Genomic DNA, 16,930 nt, shown 5'->3' with positions numbered 1-16,930 from the left:
TTTGTAGAAAGAAATTGCAACATGGGCTTACCCTCCACCATTTTCCACTGGACCTTCTTCACCCATGGAGTCGGGAATGGAACCAGCATTGGATTGATAATTTGGTGGGCCACATCCAACTTGTTTGTTTGATTGTTGGGTTTATTTGCAAATTCATCAATTATAAGCATTCAGGGTGGCCCAGTAAAAATGGGTTGCAGTAAATGAGCTAGGGTTCTTGTATTACTGAATGAAATGGACCTACCCATTCCCACCCATAATGAGATTGGTGTGGAATCCACATCTTTGGTATTTGGTATTTCTATATATAAAGAAAGAAGAGGATGAATGTGAAGGTGATGGGTAAATGGCAACAAGACAGCCTGTGAATGGTGAGGTGAATTGACTTCACTTCTTTCCTTCCATCTTTCTTTCTATGATTAAGGCTTGTCAACCAACCAAAACTAGCAACATGTTTGTTATAACCCCATGATTCCTCCTATCCTGTTTTATTTCTCTCTCTCTCTCTTTTTTTAAGTGGATTGCTGCCTCATTCCTGTGCATTTCTGGGTGAATCATCACTCATCATTAAGTAAATGGATAAATCTCTTCTAAGCTTTTTGGTCCAGGCATGCCCATTATAGCATAAATCCATTAAGGCCCACGGTTGAACCCAGACCGAGAGTTTAATATTTAGGTAGGGGAAATGGGGTACGGCCACAAGGCCCACAACCACAAGAAATGGTTGGCAAAGTTTGATCCAAACTCATTTAGTGGAAGTAAATCGACAATGACGAACCCAGACGCAGGCAGGCTGGCTGGGTCTATTAAGACCCATTAGATCGATCAGCCCAACGCTTGTAGCCTTTTTTGAATTAATTATAGTCTAGATTGTAAATTCATTCATGTCCACCTCATACAGAGTCACTAAACGCCTTTTTAGTTTTAGTGCCACACACACTTTCTAGGCTTTGAAGTCGCAAAAAGGACTTTGTTTTCACGTTCAACTTTACCTACCTACGCATTTGTGCTGTAACTAACTAATTCGAGAAGAAGTATGCATGTAATGGGCGTTTGGTAGTTTGGTTGTGCTTTAAAAGAATGTTTAATGAGTTTCATGTCTTCTAAAACTAATTTATCTATAAAATATCTACAATACCAAACACCCCCGTAATGAATTTTGGCATAAAATAAGACAACTTTAGGCTCACCAACAGAAATCTATATTGTTTTGTCATCCATTTCATTTGGTTGTTGAAATTTGAGATAGGTTTTTGAATGAATCTCTAAACTAAGGGTTTGCTCAGCAATACGGTTGGTTGGTTTTGTGTTTTTTTTTTAACAAAAACTACCACATCGGTAAAATTAACAAAAACAATATAATTTTGTTGTTGTGAAAATTGTTTTTGTTTTCAAAAACAAAATCAACCATATTGTCGAACACCTCCAAGGACTATTAAGATCAAAAGAAAGGAAAACCATTTCGACTTTGATCTAAATAATCTAACTTCCCTTCATGATTCAACTGCTAGAAAAGAAACAACAGTTTTTGTAGGAGAATCTGAAGAAAAACATGAAAATTGCATGTCAGAGTTAGATTGTGAGTAAAGTAGGAAGTAAAATGATGTGGTCCTCAATTCATGTAAAAGAGAGTGCATGTGACCTTGACTTTTAGGGAAGAGTAAAATAGGAATTAAAATCCTGGGATGCAATTCTTTTTCTTTTTTTTTACCGTTAACGAGTGCATATGTGACAGTGTTAGGAATGGCAATGGGGTGGGTTCGGGGCAGGGATCATATTCTCTGTCCCCAACCTTGATCCCCATCGGGGATAAAAGTTGTCCTCCATCTTCAATCCCTGATAGGGACAGGTTTCTCTTGAGGGCCCAGATTTTCAAATTTTTTAATTAATAGTATTTTTTGAAAAATAAATTTATTTAAAATAAATAAATATTTTAAAATATATTTTGATATATAAAAATAATATAAATAATATATATAATCAAGGTTGGGGCGGGGTGGGGACCTCATTGCCCATCCCCGACCCCTAAACCCCAGTTGAGGATCCCTATTAATTCCCGTCACTGTCCCTGCCCCGTCAAAGCAATCCCCATCAAGTTGGGGAGGTTACCCGTTAGGGATGGGAAAATTGGCATCCCTACATAGAGTGCAAACCTTGCATCCGGTTCAGATTTTAACTTCAATAGTGGATTTGCCCCCTTCAATTAGGTAGTTGCATCTAAGCATGGTTTTCGAGCAGTCATTGACTTGGATGATTAGACCGTTCAACTTGAAAACTGTCCAAACAACCAGTTCCATTTTACCCTTAACCCATTCCTTGGCCAAAAACCATTGACTTGATCAACGACCCACTGACCTAAGCGATAGAACGTTGACTTGCTTGACTTAAACAATGGTTTTGACCATTTTTTATTCTATATTGGAATAGGCGGTCTATTAAAACCGAACCATCAAACCATTGACACAAAACCCAAACCCGGTGGCCGTTCCAGTTCCAAGTTGGTTTTTAAAATATTGCATCTAAGAGGCCCGTCCATAATGATTTGAAGGTTAAGTAAGAAGCAGAGAGAGGATTGCTGGATTGCATTAGCAGCCACAAGGGGAAGAGAAGACTGCAAGTTGAAGCCAGGTTACCCGAGTTAAATTTCAAATTTTCAATTACATAAAACTCCAATGTGCCAGCTATCCTATTGGTAAAGTCTCTAGTTGGGAGCCTTAGGAGGGCTACTCTGTTGTGTAGTCCATTGTCAATGGCAGTTCGGGTCTCCTACCCACATCTACCCACGTCTGCTGTGTATCTCCCATATTTGTTTATTATCATTCATGGAGATATATTTCCAATGTACGGCTGTAGTATATGGGTAGGAGATAAAATGTGGCTGATTAAGGGTCCACTTCTACTCATCTGTCTCCATTCAAAATAAATGTTTGGGGACAAGTAACATTCCATGGTAGCATGTAGGAAGAGTACCAAGTAAAATTGAGCGATAAAATAGAGAATCCCATCGTGAACAAACCACTCACCATTAGACCTGGGCACGGGCCAGGTTTCGGGCCTGACTTTATATTGTGTCGGATTAAAGCTTTGGGTTGAGTCCACTAAAATTTTAGCAAAAGTTATGCCTGAGCCCGGTTCATGAATAGGTCTATTCACCGTGAAGAAAGGCTTGGCTGTTTGGAAAAAGCAGACTGAACTGTTTGGGAGCTTTGATGGGTGAGGGGTAAAAGATTTATCTGCAATCTATAATTCTTTTAACCAAAAAGTCAAGTAAGCAACTGAGTGGGGTAACATGTCATGTGCAGAAACTTCCAAACAGCCCACACCGTTTTCTATCCAAACAGCCAACCTTTCCTCCTCATTATGGTTGTGCTTTTGTACCATTTGCTGTTTTTAGCTGAAATGAAATATTTTGGGTTGATCAAACAACTTGACAAACAACCCTTGCTTAAGGCTGTTTATAGCTGATATATGCAAAATCGGCTTCAATCACTGCAAGGCCCGTTCGAACAGCCTTCCGTACTTCTATGCCGTATTTCATGGGAGATATTCCCAATGTAAGGCTGTGATGGTTGTTCGAATGGGCCTTGCAGTGATTGAATCCCATTTCGATATATGCATACTATTTGATATTTCCTTTTTTGATATTTCTTTTTTTTTCATATAATTGGCCAAGAAAAGTGAAGTCTAATCCTTCGAGCTGAAATGACTCTCATATGTGATGTGACAATATAGATTTATCACCAATTTGTGTTGATCAATTCAAATTAAGGTAGAAACGACAATAGTACCAAAACACAAGCTAGATTATACAAAACATACATAGATTGACAGAAACCAGCCAAAACAATCCATGTCTTTGGGGAAGCAAATAAAGCCATTGATTTTGTTGCCAACTCAGGAGTAGATGATTTAAGGCTCCATTTGGTTTGTGGAAAGATTTGGGTGGGATGGGATGGGAAAGTGTACAAATTTACACTTTCATTGTTTGGTTTTATATATGGGAAAATAATGGGAAAAGCATTGTTCATCATCTCTTACCTTCAGACAGTGCCGCCAGAGACAGTAATTCAGACTAACAGGTAGCAGCAGACCATTCGGACTAAAATAAAACCTAATTTTCCTATTTGGAAGAAAAAGAAAAAGGAGGAAGAGGAATGACTATTCATCATCTCCTACCTTCAAACTAACAGGTACCAGCAGACTGAACCCCCATCTCTCTCCACTTCTAAATCTTACTCGCATATTCCTCTCCTCCCTCCATTCTCTTTTTTGTTAGTTAGTCCTCTGTCAAACGTCTCTATTAGCGGCGAGGGAAGAAGTACACCAGAGTACCAGAGTCGTTGGTGAAATCTCACTGAACCAGCTCCTACTTTTGGGTTCGAACGGGGAAGGGGAGGTAAGAGATTGCCAATGGTAATGGGGAAGGCATTGGCTCTCTCCCTCTGTTCGCCATCGCCGGTTGCCTCCTCTATTCATCATCGATGGTAACAGTGTTTCTCAAAATTTTCCACCGGGGTCGCATGGTTTTGGTGCAACCCCAAATCCACAATTTTTGGATTTGACATCCCACATTTTTCTCATCCCATCCTTCTATTTCCCTCAAAACAAATGAAAGAAAAAAGAATATTTTTGAAATATTTCATTTTTCTCATCTCCATCCCACAAACCAAATGGAGCCTAAAGAATCCTAGATTTCCTACTTACTTTCTCTACCTATACCCTGTGCCCAGTGCACTAAAACTGCATATCTCACAGTACAAAATGGCGATGTATGACTGCAATTCAAGACAGGTAGAATGTGAGTAGAATAGTGGGCAGGAAATCCTGTTTGGATTTAAAAGCCAGACTTCCAAACTCGTAGTACTGTATGGGAAAGGCATACGAATATTCCTGTCTATATATCCTTATTCCATTGTTCCCTTCCAAGTTACTTATCATTTTTGCTTTACTTTTCACAAAGATGGGGCCAATTGAATGGGGAGGATGGGTGTACTAAACATTTTTATTGAAATTCCATAGAGAAGTTTCTCTCAACTTTCTATTTCTCTTCTATTTATATCAAACCAAACATAATCTTCTTAGGGTCCATTTGATAGTGGCAACCTTGTAATGCCAATGTTGCACAAAGGTTCTAAGTTAGGAAAAGAAAATTTCTATGGTATGGTTCCCGACAGAACTTTGTTTGCAGTGTTACGCCAATGTCTAAGATCCCTTTGAAGCAAGGAACTAACATCCATGAGCACAAAAACGCCCCACGAAAAAAAAATTGGGAGGACAATAGAAGAGACTAGATGAAATTATTAGAGCTGTCAATGGACTGGGTCAGATAAACCAAACCCAACAAGAAAACAAATGGATCTAAAATCCCACCTACTACGGGTGCAACTTGGCTTGATTGGGTTGTTTATTTGTTAAAATTTGAATGGACCTGAGCAATAACTTGAGCTTAATGTAATTGAATGCTTCAACATGGACAAACCAATTTTACACCAATAGAACCAAGAATTTAGTGCAAATAGGCCACAAGAAACATGTATAAAACTTAGGGAGTAAGATTCAAAGTATCGACACGTATCGCACTGGGAGCACTTTGATACGCCCCTACAGAGGATGTATTGGGGTTCTGATCGGTTCAGGAGGTGGAGGAGCCTTAAACCGACCATCTGAACCAGTTTTGAAAAAAATAAAAAAAGTACCGATACGCCCCTACCAGTATATCTGGCATATCAATATTTAGAACTTTGCTTGGGGGTATCTATGTCGTGTACATATATGGATTACATAATCAGCTGGTGTCCTGACCGATTCGGAGCAGGTAAATTCAGTCTTGACCCAATTACAAATGGAACCCAAACACAAACCCAGAACCGATCCTATATATATAATATTATTTAATGGGGTTGGAATTTGGAAAGGTTGAGGTGAGGTCTATTGGGTTGACCCAGACCATTGGCATCCCTGTTTGGAATTTATTCTTGACATCTTGCAAAGCCACTAAATCCATGAAGGTATACATCTAGGAACAATATTCAGAACTTATTTGACTGAAGAGGGATGTATTCATCTTCAAGCCTTCTGAAACTGAACCTTTCTTGTTGATCAACGACTTTTATTGAGCTTATATAACCTGTGAGATCTAGAGAGATGGCATACCCCATACCCCATGATCATTCAGGAATGTCAAATACGGATGGACAACACTTAAGCTGTGTTTGGTTCAAAATTCCTTGAGAACTTCCCTCAACTTTCTATTCTCTCTTACTTTGTGTCAAAACCAAACATAGATTAAGATCATTGAAACAGATCTGAAAGATTTTATATATGTTTTCTTCTCTAGTTAGTCTTCAATGTATGAATCATAGTTTTTCGAATCACGATCGAATCATTTGACCAAGAAACTAATCAGGCAACCAATTTCATTTTACCCTCGAACCTTAGTCGGTGACCCACTGACCCGGTTTAGCACTTGCTTCCCTTTCCTATCCAGTTAAGCTTAACAATAGATCATTTTTTAGATCATCCTTCAAATTGAACATTGACATGGTTTAACCTCTTACATGGAGCCAACTCATAAGTAATTCTTAAAATTTAAAATGTGAGCATTCAACAAGCCCTGCGACACTATAGCTCATAGATGATATAGACTCATAACTCGGACAATAATCTCAGATCCAAATCCAAGTAGCCAACAGTCTGGAGCCCAGTGTTTTGAAATCCGACCTCAACATCAAACTGCAATGTTGGCTAGGTTACAAGTTGGATACTTCCAGTTCAAGGTAGGTAGTTCGCCCACTGCAACATCTTTTGGTAGGTTGTCCCGGTTACCGTTTCCACCACCAGATCAATGACGGGTTTGAAAACAGAAACAGTTATGGGCTACAGAACCGTGAGGTCGTCGGGGCCTACAATTGGTCGTGATCCCACACAGTAGATTTGACAGAACAACAGGTGGTACCGCTACCTAAGAGAGAGGGCCACGACCACCTAATATTCAGGCAAAAATCAATTGGGAACGGAGAACACCCACCATTCATTTTGCAGCACCATCCCTCACTCGTTTTTTTTGGGCAAATAAATAAAAGCTTCATTCACTTTGCAGCACCATCCCTTACTCATATTGAGTTTAAAAAAGAATCTACAACTAAAATAGAACCCAGAAAACAATGTGCAAGGCAAAAGTAATGGTGTTCCAGACCATGTATGTGGAATGTAACTCCAGGCCCAAGATAAACCTTCGAAAATGTTATACACTTGGATGGACAACGTAAATACAGAAGCAACTTTTACTTCCAAAGATGAAAATGATTTTTCTTTTCTTTTGTCGTATTTAAAACAAGACCACACTTCAGTTGTATATTATCTTAAAAACCCCTTTCCAAACTAGAAGTGATAATTTGATATGATGCAAGATCCTAAAGAGTGAGCCACTGATAAGTAATTACAACACCTGAGTTGCAACCAGCAACAAATGTATATGAATTTTGAAGCAGCTGATATATTAAGCTGGAAAGTTGGCAGCTGCAGCTGCACATGAATGGCACAAATATGGACTGTTTATATACATTTAAGAGGAAGAAATATGAAGTTGATTCCAATTTAGTCGAAACACTTCCAACCAGATGTAGCAAGCCAAAGACTATGCAGTGGCTGCAGCTTGTTCTTCAACAACTTGTGATGCTGGGAGAAGCGTGCAGATGAGATTGCGATCACCATAGACATTATCAACACGTCCTGATAAGCCACATCCAACAAATCCCACTATTATTAGAAGCACTGAAAAACTAACTAAACCACAGAGACAAACATAGACAGAATACATTCACTCCACAGCCCTGGAATAAAGAGTAGGAAAACAAAGGATGGATTGGCAATTTGAATCAGGGATCACCATCCCTAGATTAAATGCCAGTGGAGTTTCAATTGAGCTTCATTTTGTAGGATGATATCTAGCCAGCCAAACCTACCCAAGTTGTATCCTTACAAGACCAATTTTCCACATGGGCATCGCCGTAATGTTGCTCCCTTTACCTTTAGCAATGTAGGAGCATCCATGAAAACTCTCAAAAGAGAAAACAGCATACACAACTTAACTTTATGTTATGAAAATTTCTCCTCAGAGAGGTTCAAAAGATTAAGAAAATCTGGTCATAGACTGGGTAGAAGGCTAAAAGGTTGTTCAGAAAAAATAAAATAAAAAAAACCAAGAAAATGAGCTAAGAATCTACCCAAACTGGACAAATTCATATATAATGAAGCCAAGCAACAAATAACGGAGACATGGGAAAACAACGGTCATACTATTTTACTCTTGACATTACTGATATAAAATGGTTTATATGTTATGAAGATCCAACAATTGGTTGGTACCTGTTGTAGGCCAGAACTTGGCAGTGCGAAGCCATGAAGCAGGAAAGGCTGCATATTCCCGTGAATATGGTTTTGTCCATGCATCAGCCATGAGCAAGGATGGGGGATGAGGAGCTCCCTGCATGTGGTTCTCAGTTAATCTCTCTGAATATTATGTCCAAGTAATGTCTCCAAATATGCAATTATGATGCTACAGCTTTTCAGATAGAAATCATTAGTTACTAGTAACCAAACGTAAACTCTATTTACCTTGAGGACATTGTTGTTAATATCAGCCTTCCCATTCTCAATCAGAGCAATTTCTTGTCTAATAGATATAAGAGCATCACAAAACCTGTCTAACTCAGCCTGAAAAAGAAAATAAAGTTACTTCAAGCAGACAAAGAAGAAAGAAAAAGGACAACGAGATAGATGTACCTTGCTTTCACTCTCTGTTGGTTCAATCATAAGAGTACCAGGCACTGGCCATGACATTGTTGGTCCATGAAATCCATAATCCATAAGTCTCTTTGCAACATCTTCAGGCTCTATTCCAGCAGTATTCTACAACACAATCATTTTGTTTTTAACTCCAGGAACCAAAAGAAAACACAAAGACCAGAAAAGGAATGAGTGGCACACACTCAAACACACACACCAAAAGAAAAATACTTGAGGTGAATGAAGTACCTTGAAACCTCTTAAATCAATGATGAATTCATGAGCAACTGTCCCATTTACACCACGGAAAAGAATGGGGTAATGGTTCTGCAAATGCCAAAGCATAAGAATGGAAATTGCAATAAAAATAGTGTTATCTACAACTTTTTTTCCACAAAGGAGGCAAAAATCTGCAAGTATTTAATCCAACAAGATATACACACCCATGCATTTTGTAAAGATGGGTGACAAGCACAATTGAGACCTCTAGTTTGAAATTAATTGCAAAATCCTAAATCCTATTATGGCCTTCTTTGAAAGTAGCCTTTCACTAAAAGGAGATGAATCAAAACTGGCCTCATTTTTTATTTAGAAAGCAATTACCAGTTAACCAGACCACTTCTTAGCACATATTCTCTTTTGAAATCTTAAATTGTATACTGGAGATAGAAAAAAGAAAGAATGTTTAAGGATTTTTTTTTTTTTATAATTGAATGCTTAAGGATTATTTACAGACCTCCAAACGCTTTGCCATGTAGTTTGCATTCAATATCGCTATCTTTGATGCTTCTGTGAGTCCCCCGGACCCCATCATAGCTATGTAGGTATAGGAAATTGGTAAAATAAGTGCAGAACCCCAAGGTGCAGCAGAAATGGTACCAAGTGGCTGGGATTTATCAGGAGCTGGTATACCACCCGTAGATACCTTCAAAACATTTTAACAAATGAATAAGAATCTGGAATTGGCTCTTCTGCATTTTAGCTACAGAAATTAAAAAAAAAAAAATCCAGGAACTTCAAACCCTTGATAACCAAATGTTTCCATTTTATCAGCTCGTAAGTTCATGCAAGGGACAGTTTGTGAAGCAAATCTCCACCTTCATATTGACATCTTGAATGAAAATGTATGAATAAAAAAAAGAAAAAGAAGCAGATCATACACAATTACATATAAGGTCATTATTAGACTTGATATAGTTCTTTTCAGTTCCATTCTCTCATCAAAGTTAACTAAAGATGAGGTACACAGACATATCATGGTGAATATATAATTTCTAAAACATATCTTCCGTGACATGTAACTAATAAATTAATATGTGACTTTAATCAATAATGATAATAAATTCTACTGTGTTTCTCTAACTTTTCTCTTATAAATCAGTCTTCATATCTAACAGTACAAATTGATTAATTGGTGTCAAACCTAGAACTAACCAGCATTTATATGCCCTCTCTATGTGATAAATGCTAATGCATCTCTACAAAATGCATGCTGATTGACAGTAAAAGCAAACATCCCCCATTGTATCATGATGTAATAAAAGGCAACAGAAGAAAAACAAAATCCAAAGAAGTACCCTCTATTCAAATAAGAATATTGAAGACTCATACAAACAACAATTATCTTTCCAAATCCTAATTAAAAGCTTCCAGTTATTGGATTAAGATGGACCATGGAATCACTAAAGAAAATAGAAGCCAAGAAATACTAATAGCCCCTTCAGTATTGTTGCACAGTAAAAGTGGAAATCCACTGATTATAAAGCCAGTCCTCTCTAGATGATTCCATATCAAATTTGAGGGAATGCTTTCATGCTGCAAGAATTAGTGTTCTTAAGAAAGCAGAAGGCCAGTCTCTAACATGGCTCTGCAAACAGAAAAATTAGTGCATAACTATGTCATGATATTATTGTTTCTTTCTTTACCCCTATTTTCATAAACAATGCCGATCTTCATTATCAGATTCTCATGAAAGGAGTCACACTGACATTATACCATGACAAAAAGATCCAGTTTTTCCTGACTTCAAAAACTAACACTTGACAATGATTTAAACATCAGGGATCCAGGAAGCATGGAATGTTAGAAATAAAAATTTCTTTCAAATTCTTGCTGTTCTGGCAAGCAGAACACAGTTCAGGCGTACTTTGTAGTCAAGTACAACCTTATAAAATAGAAACACACAATACCTATTGCATTATTGATAAATAACAAGAGCATACCCTGGAAAATATGTTTCAAGGACATTCAATTCCAACAAAAATCTGTTCATAGTTTAGAAATTACTCTTTCGCATAACAGAAATATAATTTGTATTTTCCTTTTTCTGTATCAGTTCAATAACTATTGCATGATTGATAAACAACATGAGGATACCAAAGCAAGTATGTTTTTCAGGACATTAAATTCCTTCCAAAATCAGTTCCAAGTTTAGAGGTTACTCCCTTGCACGACAACATTTGATATTAACCAATTGTCTTACCACAGGATGAGATGGCAAAAATGGTGCCAAGTGTTTCTTCACACCAATTGGACCCATGCCAGGACCGCCTCCACCATGTGGAATGCAAAATGTTTTGTGGAGATTGAGATGGCAAACATCTGCTCCAATCCAACCTGGGCTTGTGAGTCCTACCTGGAATGAAAGAACGAACTTTGTCAAAACAGAATGAAAGTGACAGACTGTACTGGAAAGGATGATACTTCATCATTGTCAGTAGGCACCAATTGATGCCCAAAATAATGGTAGTTACCATCCAGACCTAAGCAAGTACAATTGTAACAGGTCGAAATTCTACTTGACTAAAAGCATGATGACCTGAATAGTATTTACCCAACATGCAACCTCTTCAAATGAAACTACATTCAGTCAGGATACAGTGAGATAAAAAGATCAAATTCATCGCATGGGAAAAAACATGAACCTGCTATGTATGAAGTCTACAACTTTCACATATAGCATGAGAGAATAGGATGGAGAGAAGTAAACCTGTGCATTCATGTTAGCCCCATCCATATAAACTTGACCCCCATTGTCATGAATTATCTTGCATATCTCATCAATGCCTTCTTCATACACTCCATGAGTTGAAGGATATGTAACCTGTAACATTCAATCAAGCATCTCAATAAAGAAAAGGTACTTGTGTTACACATGTAATATTCTTAGAAGTTTTGTGTTAAAGGTAAATTCCAAAACCAATTTCAGAACAAATTATGCATACCATAAGAGCAGCTAGGTTGTTTTTATTAGCCTCAGCAGCCTTCCTCAACTCTTCAATATTGATGTTTCCCTTGGCATCAGTTCCAACAGAAACAATTTTCATTCCACACATAGCTGCACTTGCAGGATTGGTTCCGTGTGCCGAGACAGGTATAATGCAAACATTACGGTGATGATCTCCTCTTGCCTACAGTTGTTATCAAATGGGCATATTATCCTGATGTGTACAAATTGTAGAAACCCTTTATCTCACGCCAGTGGAAAAAGATGCAGAAAGGCATCACATTACCATATGGTATGCACGAATAACCATCAACCCAGCATACTCCCCAGAAGCACCAGCATTTGGTTGCAGTGAAAAAGAATCAAATCCAGTGATGGTGCACAAAAGTTCACCTAAATCTTTGAACATTTCCTAAGAGAGAAAGAAACCCATAAAATCTAAGCAGTTGTGGTTGACCATTGCTTATTGTCTCACACTTAGAAATGCAATATTAAAATTAGAAATTCATGGCAGATGATGCCCTCTGAGTACCTGATACCCCTGAGCTTGCTCAGTAGGGGCAAAGGGATGAATGTCTGCAAAGCTAGGCCATGTCACAGGCATCATCTCCACCGTTGCATTCAATTTCATTGTACAGGATCCCAGGGGAATCATGCTGTGGCATAGCGAGAGATCCTTTGATTGCAGTCGATGAAGGTACCTGAGGAGCTCGTGCTCTGTATGATACCTGTTTCAAGGAAATTGAAGTCAGATTGGTTTATAAAATACAAAACATAATATCAATAGGAATTCCGGTGGGTAGGGATGTACGTGTTAAAAATTGGGTGGGTAAGATATGGGCTCTGTCTTACGAGCCCTGGTGGGATGACAGACTGAACCTCTGGTGTAAGAGATGCTGCAGTGAATGTCACCTGGAAGTTATACCAAAAGAAGGTTACAGTTACACCACAAAATAAACTGATTAATATTGAGAATCATCAGCATCACCAAAAAATTAAGATACTGAAACTCACAGGTTTGCCACAAGCAAACACTTGGAAGAGTTTATCCACATCTTCTAAGGTGGTTGTTTCATCAAATGACACAGTTATCTGACAAAAGAACAGAATCCAAATCAGATTCATAGTATAGATTCATGATTTATCAACAAGTGGCACAAAAAAATCATGCTTACAGTGTTTGCATCCACAATCCGAAGATTTATCTCACTCTTGTAAGCAGCATCAGCGGTTGCCTTTGAATCAGCACATTTGATCTTCACTGTGTCAAAGAAAGGAAGACCTTGGACATCCACTGTTCCAAGTTTCTTCAGCCCAAGTGCGAAAGTCCCAGCAAGTCCATGGACTCGCTGTGCAATTGTTTTAAGTCCTTCTGGTCCATGATAGACCGCATACATAGCAGCCATATTTGCAAGCAACGCCTACAAGTAAATATGTAGTACTATTTCAATCCAAGCACAGAAAACAACTGAACTCATAATACATATCCAAAATGTTAACTGGGAGGAATTAATCTCAAACCTGTGCAGTGCAGATGTTGCTGGTGGCCTTGTCTCTCCGGATATGCTGCTCCCTGGTCTGCATTGCCATACGCAAAGCAGGCTTCCCTGATGAATCGACACTGACACCAATAATTCTTCCCGGCATCATCCTCTTGTATTCCTGGGATGTAGCAAGGAATGCAGCATGAGGACCTCCATACCCCATTGGAACACCAAATCTCTGAGCCGACCCAACGACAATATCAGCCCCGAATTCACCAGGGGGCTTCAACATTGTCAGTGACAACAGATCCGTCGCCACAACAACTTTGACACCATGTGCGTGAGCATTCTTTACAAACTCTCCATAATCCAAAACCTCGCCCTCGGTGCCGGGATACTGAACTAAAACACCACAGACATCACCGGATTTGTAATCAAAATCCTTCAGATCGGCAGTGACAACGTTGAGATCGAATCCACCGGCTCTAGTCTTGCAAACGTCAATAGTTTGCGGGTGACAGTTGCTGGCAATAACGAAAGTCTTCTTATTTCCCTTCTGGATGTTGTTACACATGGCCATTGCCTCTGCAGCAGCAGTTCCTTCGTCGAGAAGAGAAGCATTGGACATGGGTAGGCCGGTAAGATCCGTGATCATGGTCTGGAAGTTGAGCAAGGATTCAAGACGCCCCTGGGATATCTCGGCCTGGTAAGGAGTGTACTGGGTATACCAACCGGGATTCTCCATGATGTTTCTCAGAATGACACTGGGGACGTAGGTGTTATAATAGCCCATCCCAATGAAGGATTTGAGAATTTTGTTCTTGGAAGCCAATTTCTTCATGTGTTCGATCATTTGGCTCTCCGTCAAGCCCTCGTCGAACTTGGGGAGCTTCATGGGTTGAATCCGGATAGATTTGGGGACGGTGGCATCGATAAGGGAATCCAGGGTGGAGTAGCCACACGACTCAGCCATTCGACTTTGTTCATCCGGGGTGGCAGAGTTGTGTCGACGAGGGAAAGTATCACTGGGCTTCAAGGCTTCGACAGAAATCGATCGAGTCTGGTACCCAAGACCGAACCCAATATCGGCAGATCGAGAAGCCGTGCTTGGGAATACGGAAGGAGATAGAGAGGAGAAATACCTTGCAGGAATGAATGACGCCGGCGAAGAATAGGAAGAAGTTGCATGGCGCTGCTGCTGCCTGGACTCATGAACCAGGCGTCGGAGAATCGCCCGGTTGGCGAGTCGGCGAGCGCGCTCCATGATTCGCAAGGCTGAGGGATCCCCCGGGAGGTGGTTGAGGACTATTGTGTGTGTATGTAGAGAGAGAGCAGGGGAGAGTGTGTAAATATACGAATATATAAATATATATAAATAAGAAAATGAAGAAAATTACAGTTCACCAATCCAAGATTTGGTGACGGTGGTGGTTGAAGGGTGCGTAGGTTAAGGGAATGCGCACTAGAAATGCACCAAGAGAGACAGGAGAGAAGATATCATGACCAACGTGGCAAGTGTGGGAAGATGTCCTGTGTTCAACCTCTGCCTCTGAAGATAAATCTGAGCTTCAAATTCTTGGAACCCAAAACGAATGGAAGGCGTAGCCTCGCTGAGGATTGAGTTTCAGTGGCCCAAATTTGCTTTCATCTCTATCTACTATTTACTATCGCTCCCATTTCTTTGATTTTTGTTCTATTGGGTTGAAATAAATATATACAAGAAAAATCCGTTCTTTTCTTTTCTAGTTTTGGCTTGAGAAGAATCTGAGATTCCTCGTTGGCAGGTCTCTCTTTCACTTCCTACTTATCGTTTTCTCCTACCTCACAAATTAATCTACTTGTTTTTTTTTTTTTTTTTTTTTCTGTGTTCAGAATTCACAGATGCTTCAAAGCAAAAAAGATCGAGGTTTCTGTGTTCAGAATTTTTCTCGTTGGCAGGTCATCGTGTTTGTGCCGGTGTCGGGCACTTGGGTTTCAGTTGCTCCAACTAAAATATCAGGGAAACGGGACGGGAGAAGCAGGTTCGAAATTAAGTGATCCTTCCACTTCCGCCTCTGTGATGCTGCGAACCCGAGGGACCCACAAAACTATGAATTATTCTAATTTGTTTAATAATTAATTAATTAAATTAAAGAAAGTTGCAACTTTACCTGCCAAAGCAAAAAAGAAGGTGAATAAGTTTTGATTTGAATGTTGTTGCATGCAAAGTGGGAATCTTGGAAAATTTATTACTAGAATTTAGAAGCAGTCGGCAGGGTTTGGAAAACGGGGCCTACCAAAAACCGAGTTACCGAGTTGAGTTGGTGAAAAGCGAGTTGAAGAAGGTACCGTATATTCCTTGGTAGTAGACGTTGAAAGGACAAAAGTGCCCCATTGCCCACGATTGAAGCTGATCCAATCACCAAAGGCCGGGCGGGATTCACCACCCTTCACCTCGTGGGTCGTGGCTAGGGGTGTTTCAGTTCAGGTTCGTATATTTCTAGTTTAATGCACGACGACAGAGGAGGATAGATACTACTCTCGTCGTCTTGATGCAAACCAGAATTAATGTCTGTGTCTTGTGCTTAGAAATTTTAGGGAACCAAGATAATTTGCTAATATCTGTGTACAATACAATAAAAAAAATTAGAAACCAAAAAAGGTCTCCATTTTTGGATAGAGCTGTAAATTCTTAGTTGGAGTATGGCAAACTAAAAGAAATCCCTAATTGCTCAAGGGATGATAAAGCCTGGAAGTTTATTGTATGGCACCCTGCACCCCGACCTGAGCACCACTAAAATTAATTTTGATGCATCATGTTCATTGACTTGCAAGGTGTTGACAGCTTAGGAGGCCTATAATTTGGTAGTTAATTTTTTAGAATATTCAAATATTATTGAGGGTGGTTCAAAATTAATTATCTTATTTCTTAATGATCCAGTTCCCCCTCCCCTCTTTCCTCTTTGCGTCTAAGGAACATCATCAAAGATTGTTTGGAGATGAAAGCTCAGTTTGGAAGAAGTACAAATATAAATATATATAAAATAAAAAATTTTGCACTCTACAAATTTATATATATACTCCTTCCAAACTGAGCCGAAGGACTAATTGGAGAGAAGCGTTCAATACAGACATATTATCAAAGAGGCTAATCAAGTGACAAATTAAATTGCAGGTGTAGGGAGCTCCCTTAGTGGCAGATCTATTTTTCTTGGTGATTTGTGGGGACATGCTACCTCTCATTTTGTGTAATCCAGCTATATAAAATAAAAAAATAGGAAGCATTAGGGTGCAGGGAGTACAGCACGCCCACCCATTTGTTAGTAACAAACAATTCTACTAAGGCCAATTAGAAATAAATATCGCATTTGGTTTGATAGAAGGTAACAAGAAAATAGAAAGTTTGAGATCACATTTTCTAACAAACCAAACACCGCCTGGTTTTCTTTTCTTT

The 16,930-nt window shown here is 39.2% G+C and overlaps 1 protein-coding gene across 1 annotated transcript; it reads right to left on the bottom strand.

The window, feature by feature from the left end:
• Positions 1-7,475: 7,475 nt before the first annotated feature.
• LOC104600737 (glycine dehydrogenase (decarboxylating), mitochondrial) lies at positions 7,476-15,532 on the bottom strand. Its single transcript, XM_010263849.3, has 15 exons — positions 13,535-15,532; positions 13,189-13,434; positions 13,028-13,105; positions 12,825-12,925; positions 12,546-12,741; positions 12,300-12,425; positions 12,012-12,197; positions 11,777-11,890; positions 11,270-11,422; positions 9,524-9,712; positions 9,037-9,114; positions 8,785-8,910; positions 8,617-8,715; positions 8,368-8,485; positions 7,476-7,731 (listed from the first exon to the last, which is right to left on the bottom strand). Exons 1-15 carry the CDS (start codon positions 14,759-14,761, stop codon positions 7,637-7,639), a joined length of 3,132 nt encoding a protein of 1,043 aa, XP_010262151.1. The 5' UTR covers positions 14,762-15,532; the 3' UTR covers positions 7,476-7,636.
• Positions 15,533-16,930: the final 1,398 nt, after the last annotated feature.

Source organism: Nelumbo nucifera, chromosome 8, assembly GCF_055504915.1.
Source record: "Nelumbo nucifera cultivar China Antique chromosome 8, China Antique-T2T, whole genome shotgun sequence".
In the NCBI taxonomy this organism is placed as follows: domain Eukaryota; kingdom Viridiplantae; phylum Streptophyta; class Magnoliopsida; order Proteales; family Nelumbonaceae; genus Nelumbo; species Nelumbo nucifera.
This window is presented reverse-complemented; position numbering and strand designations above follow the sequence as displayed.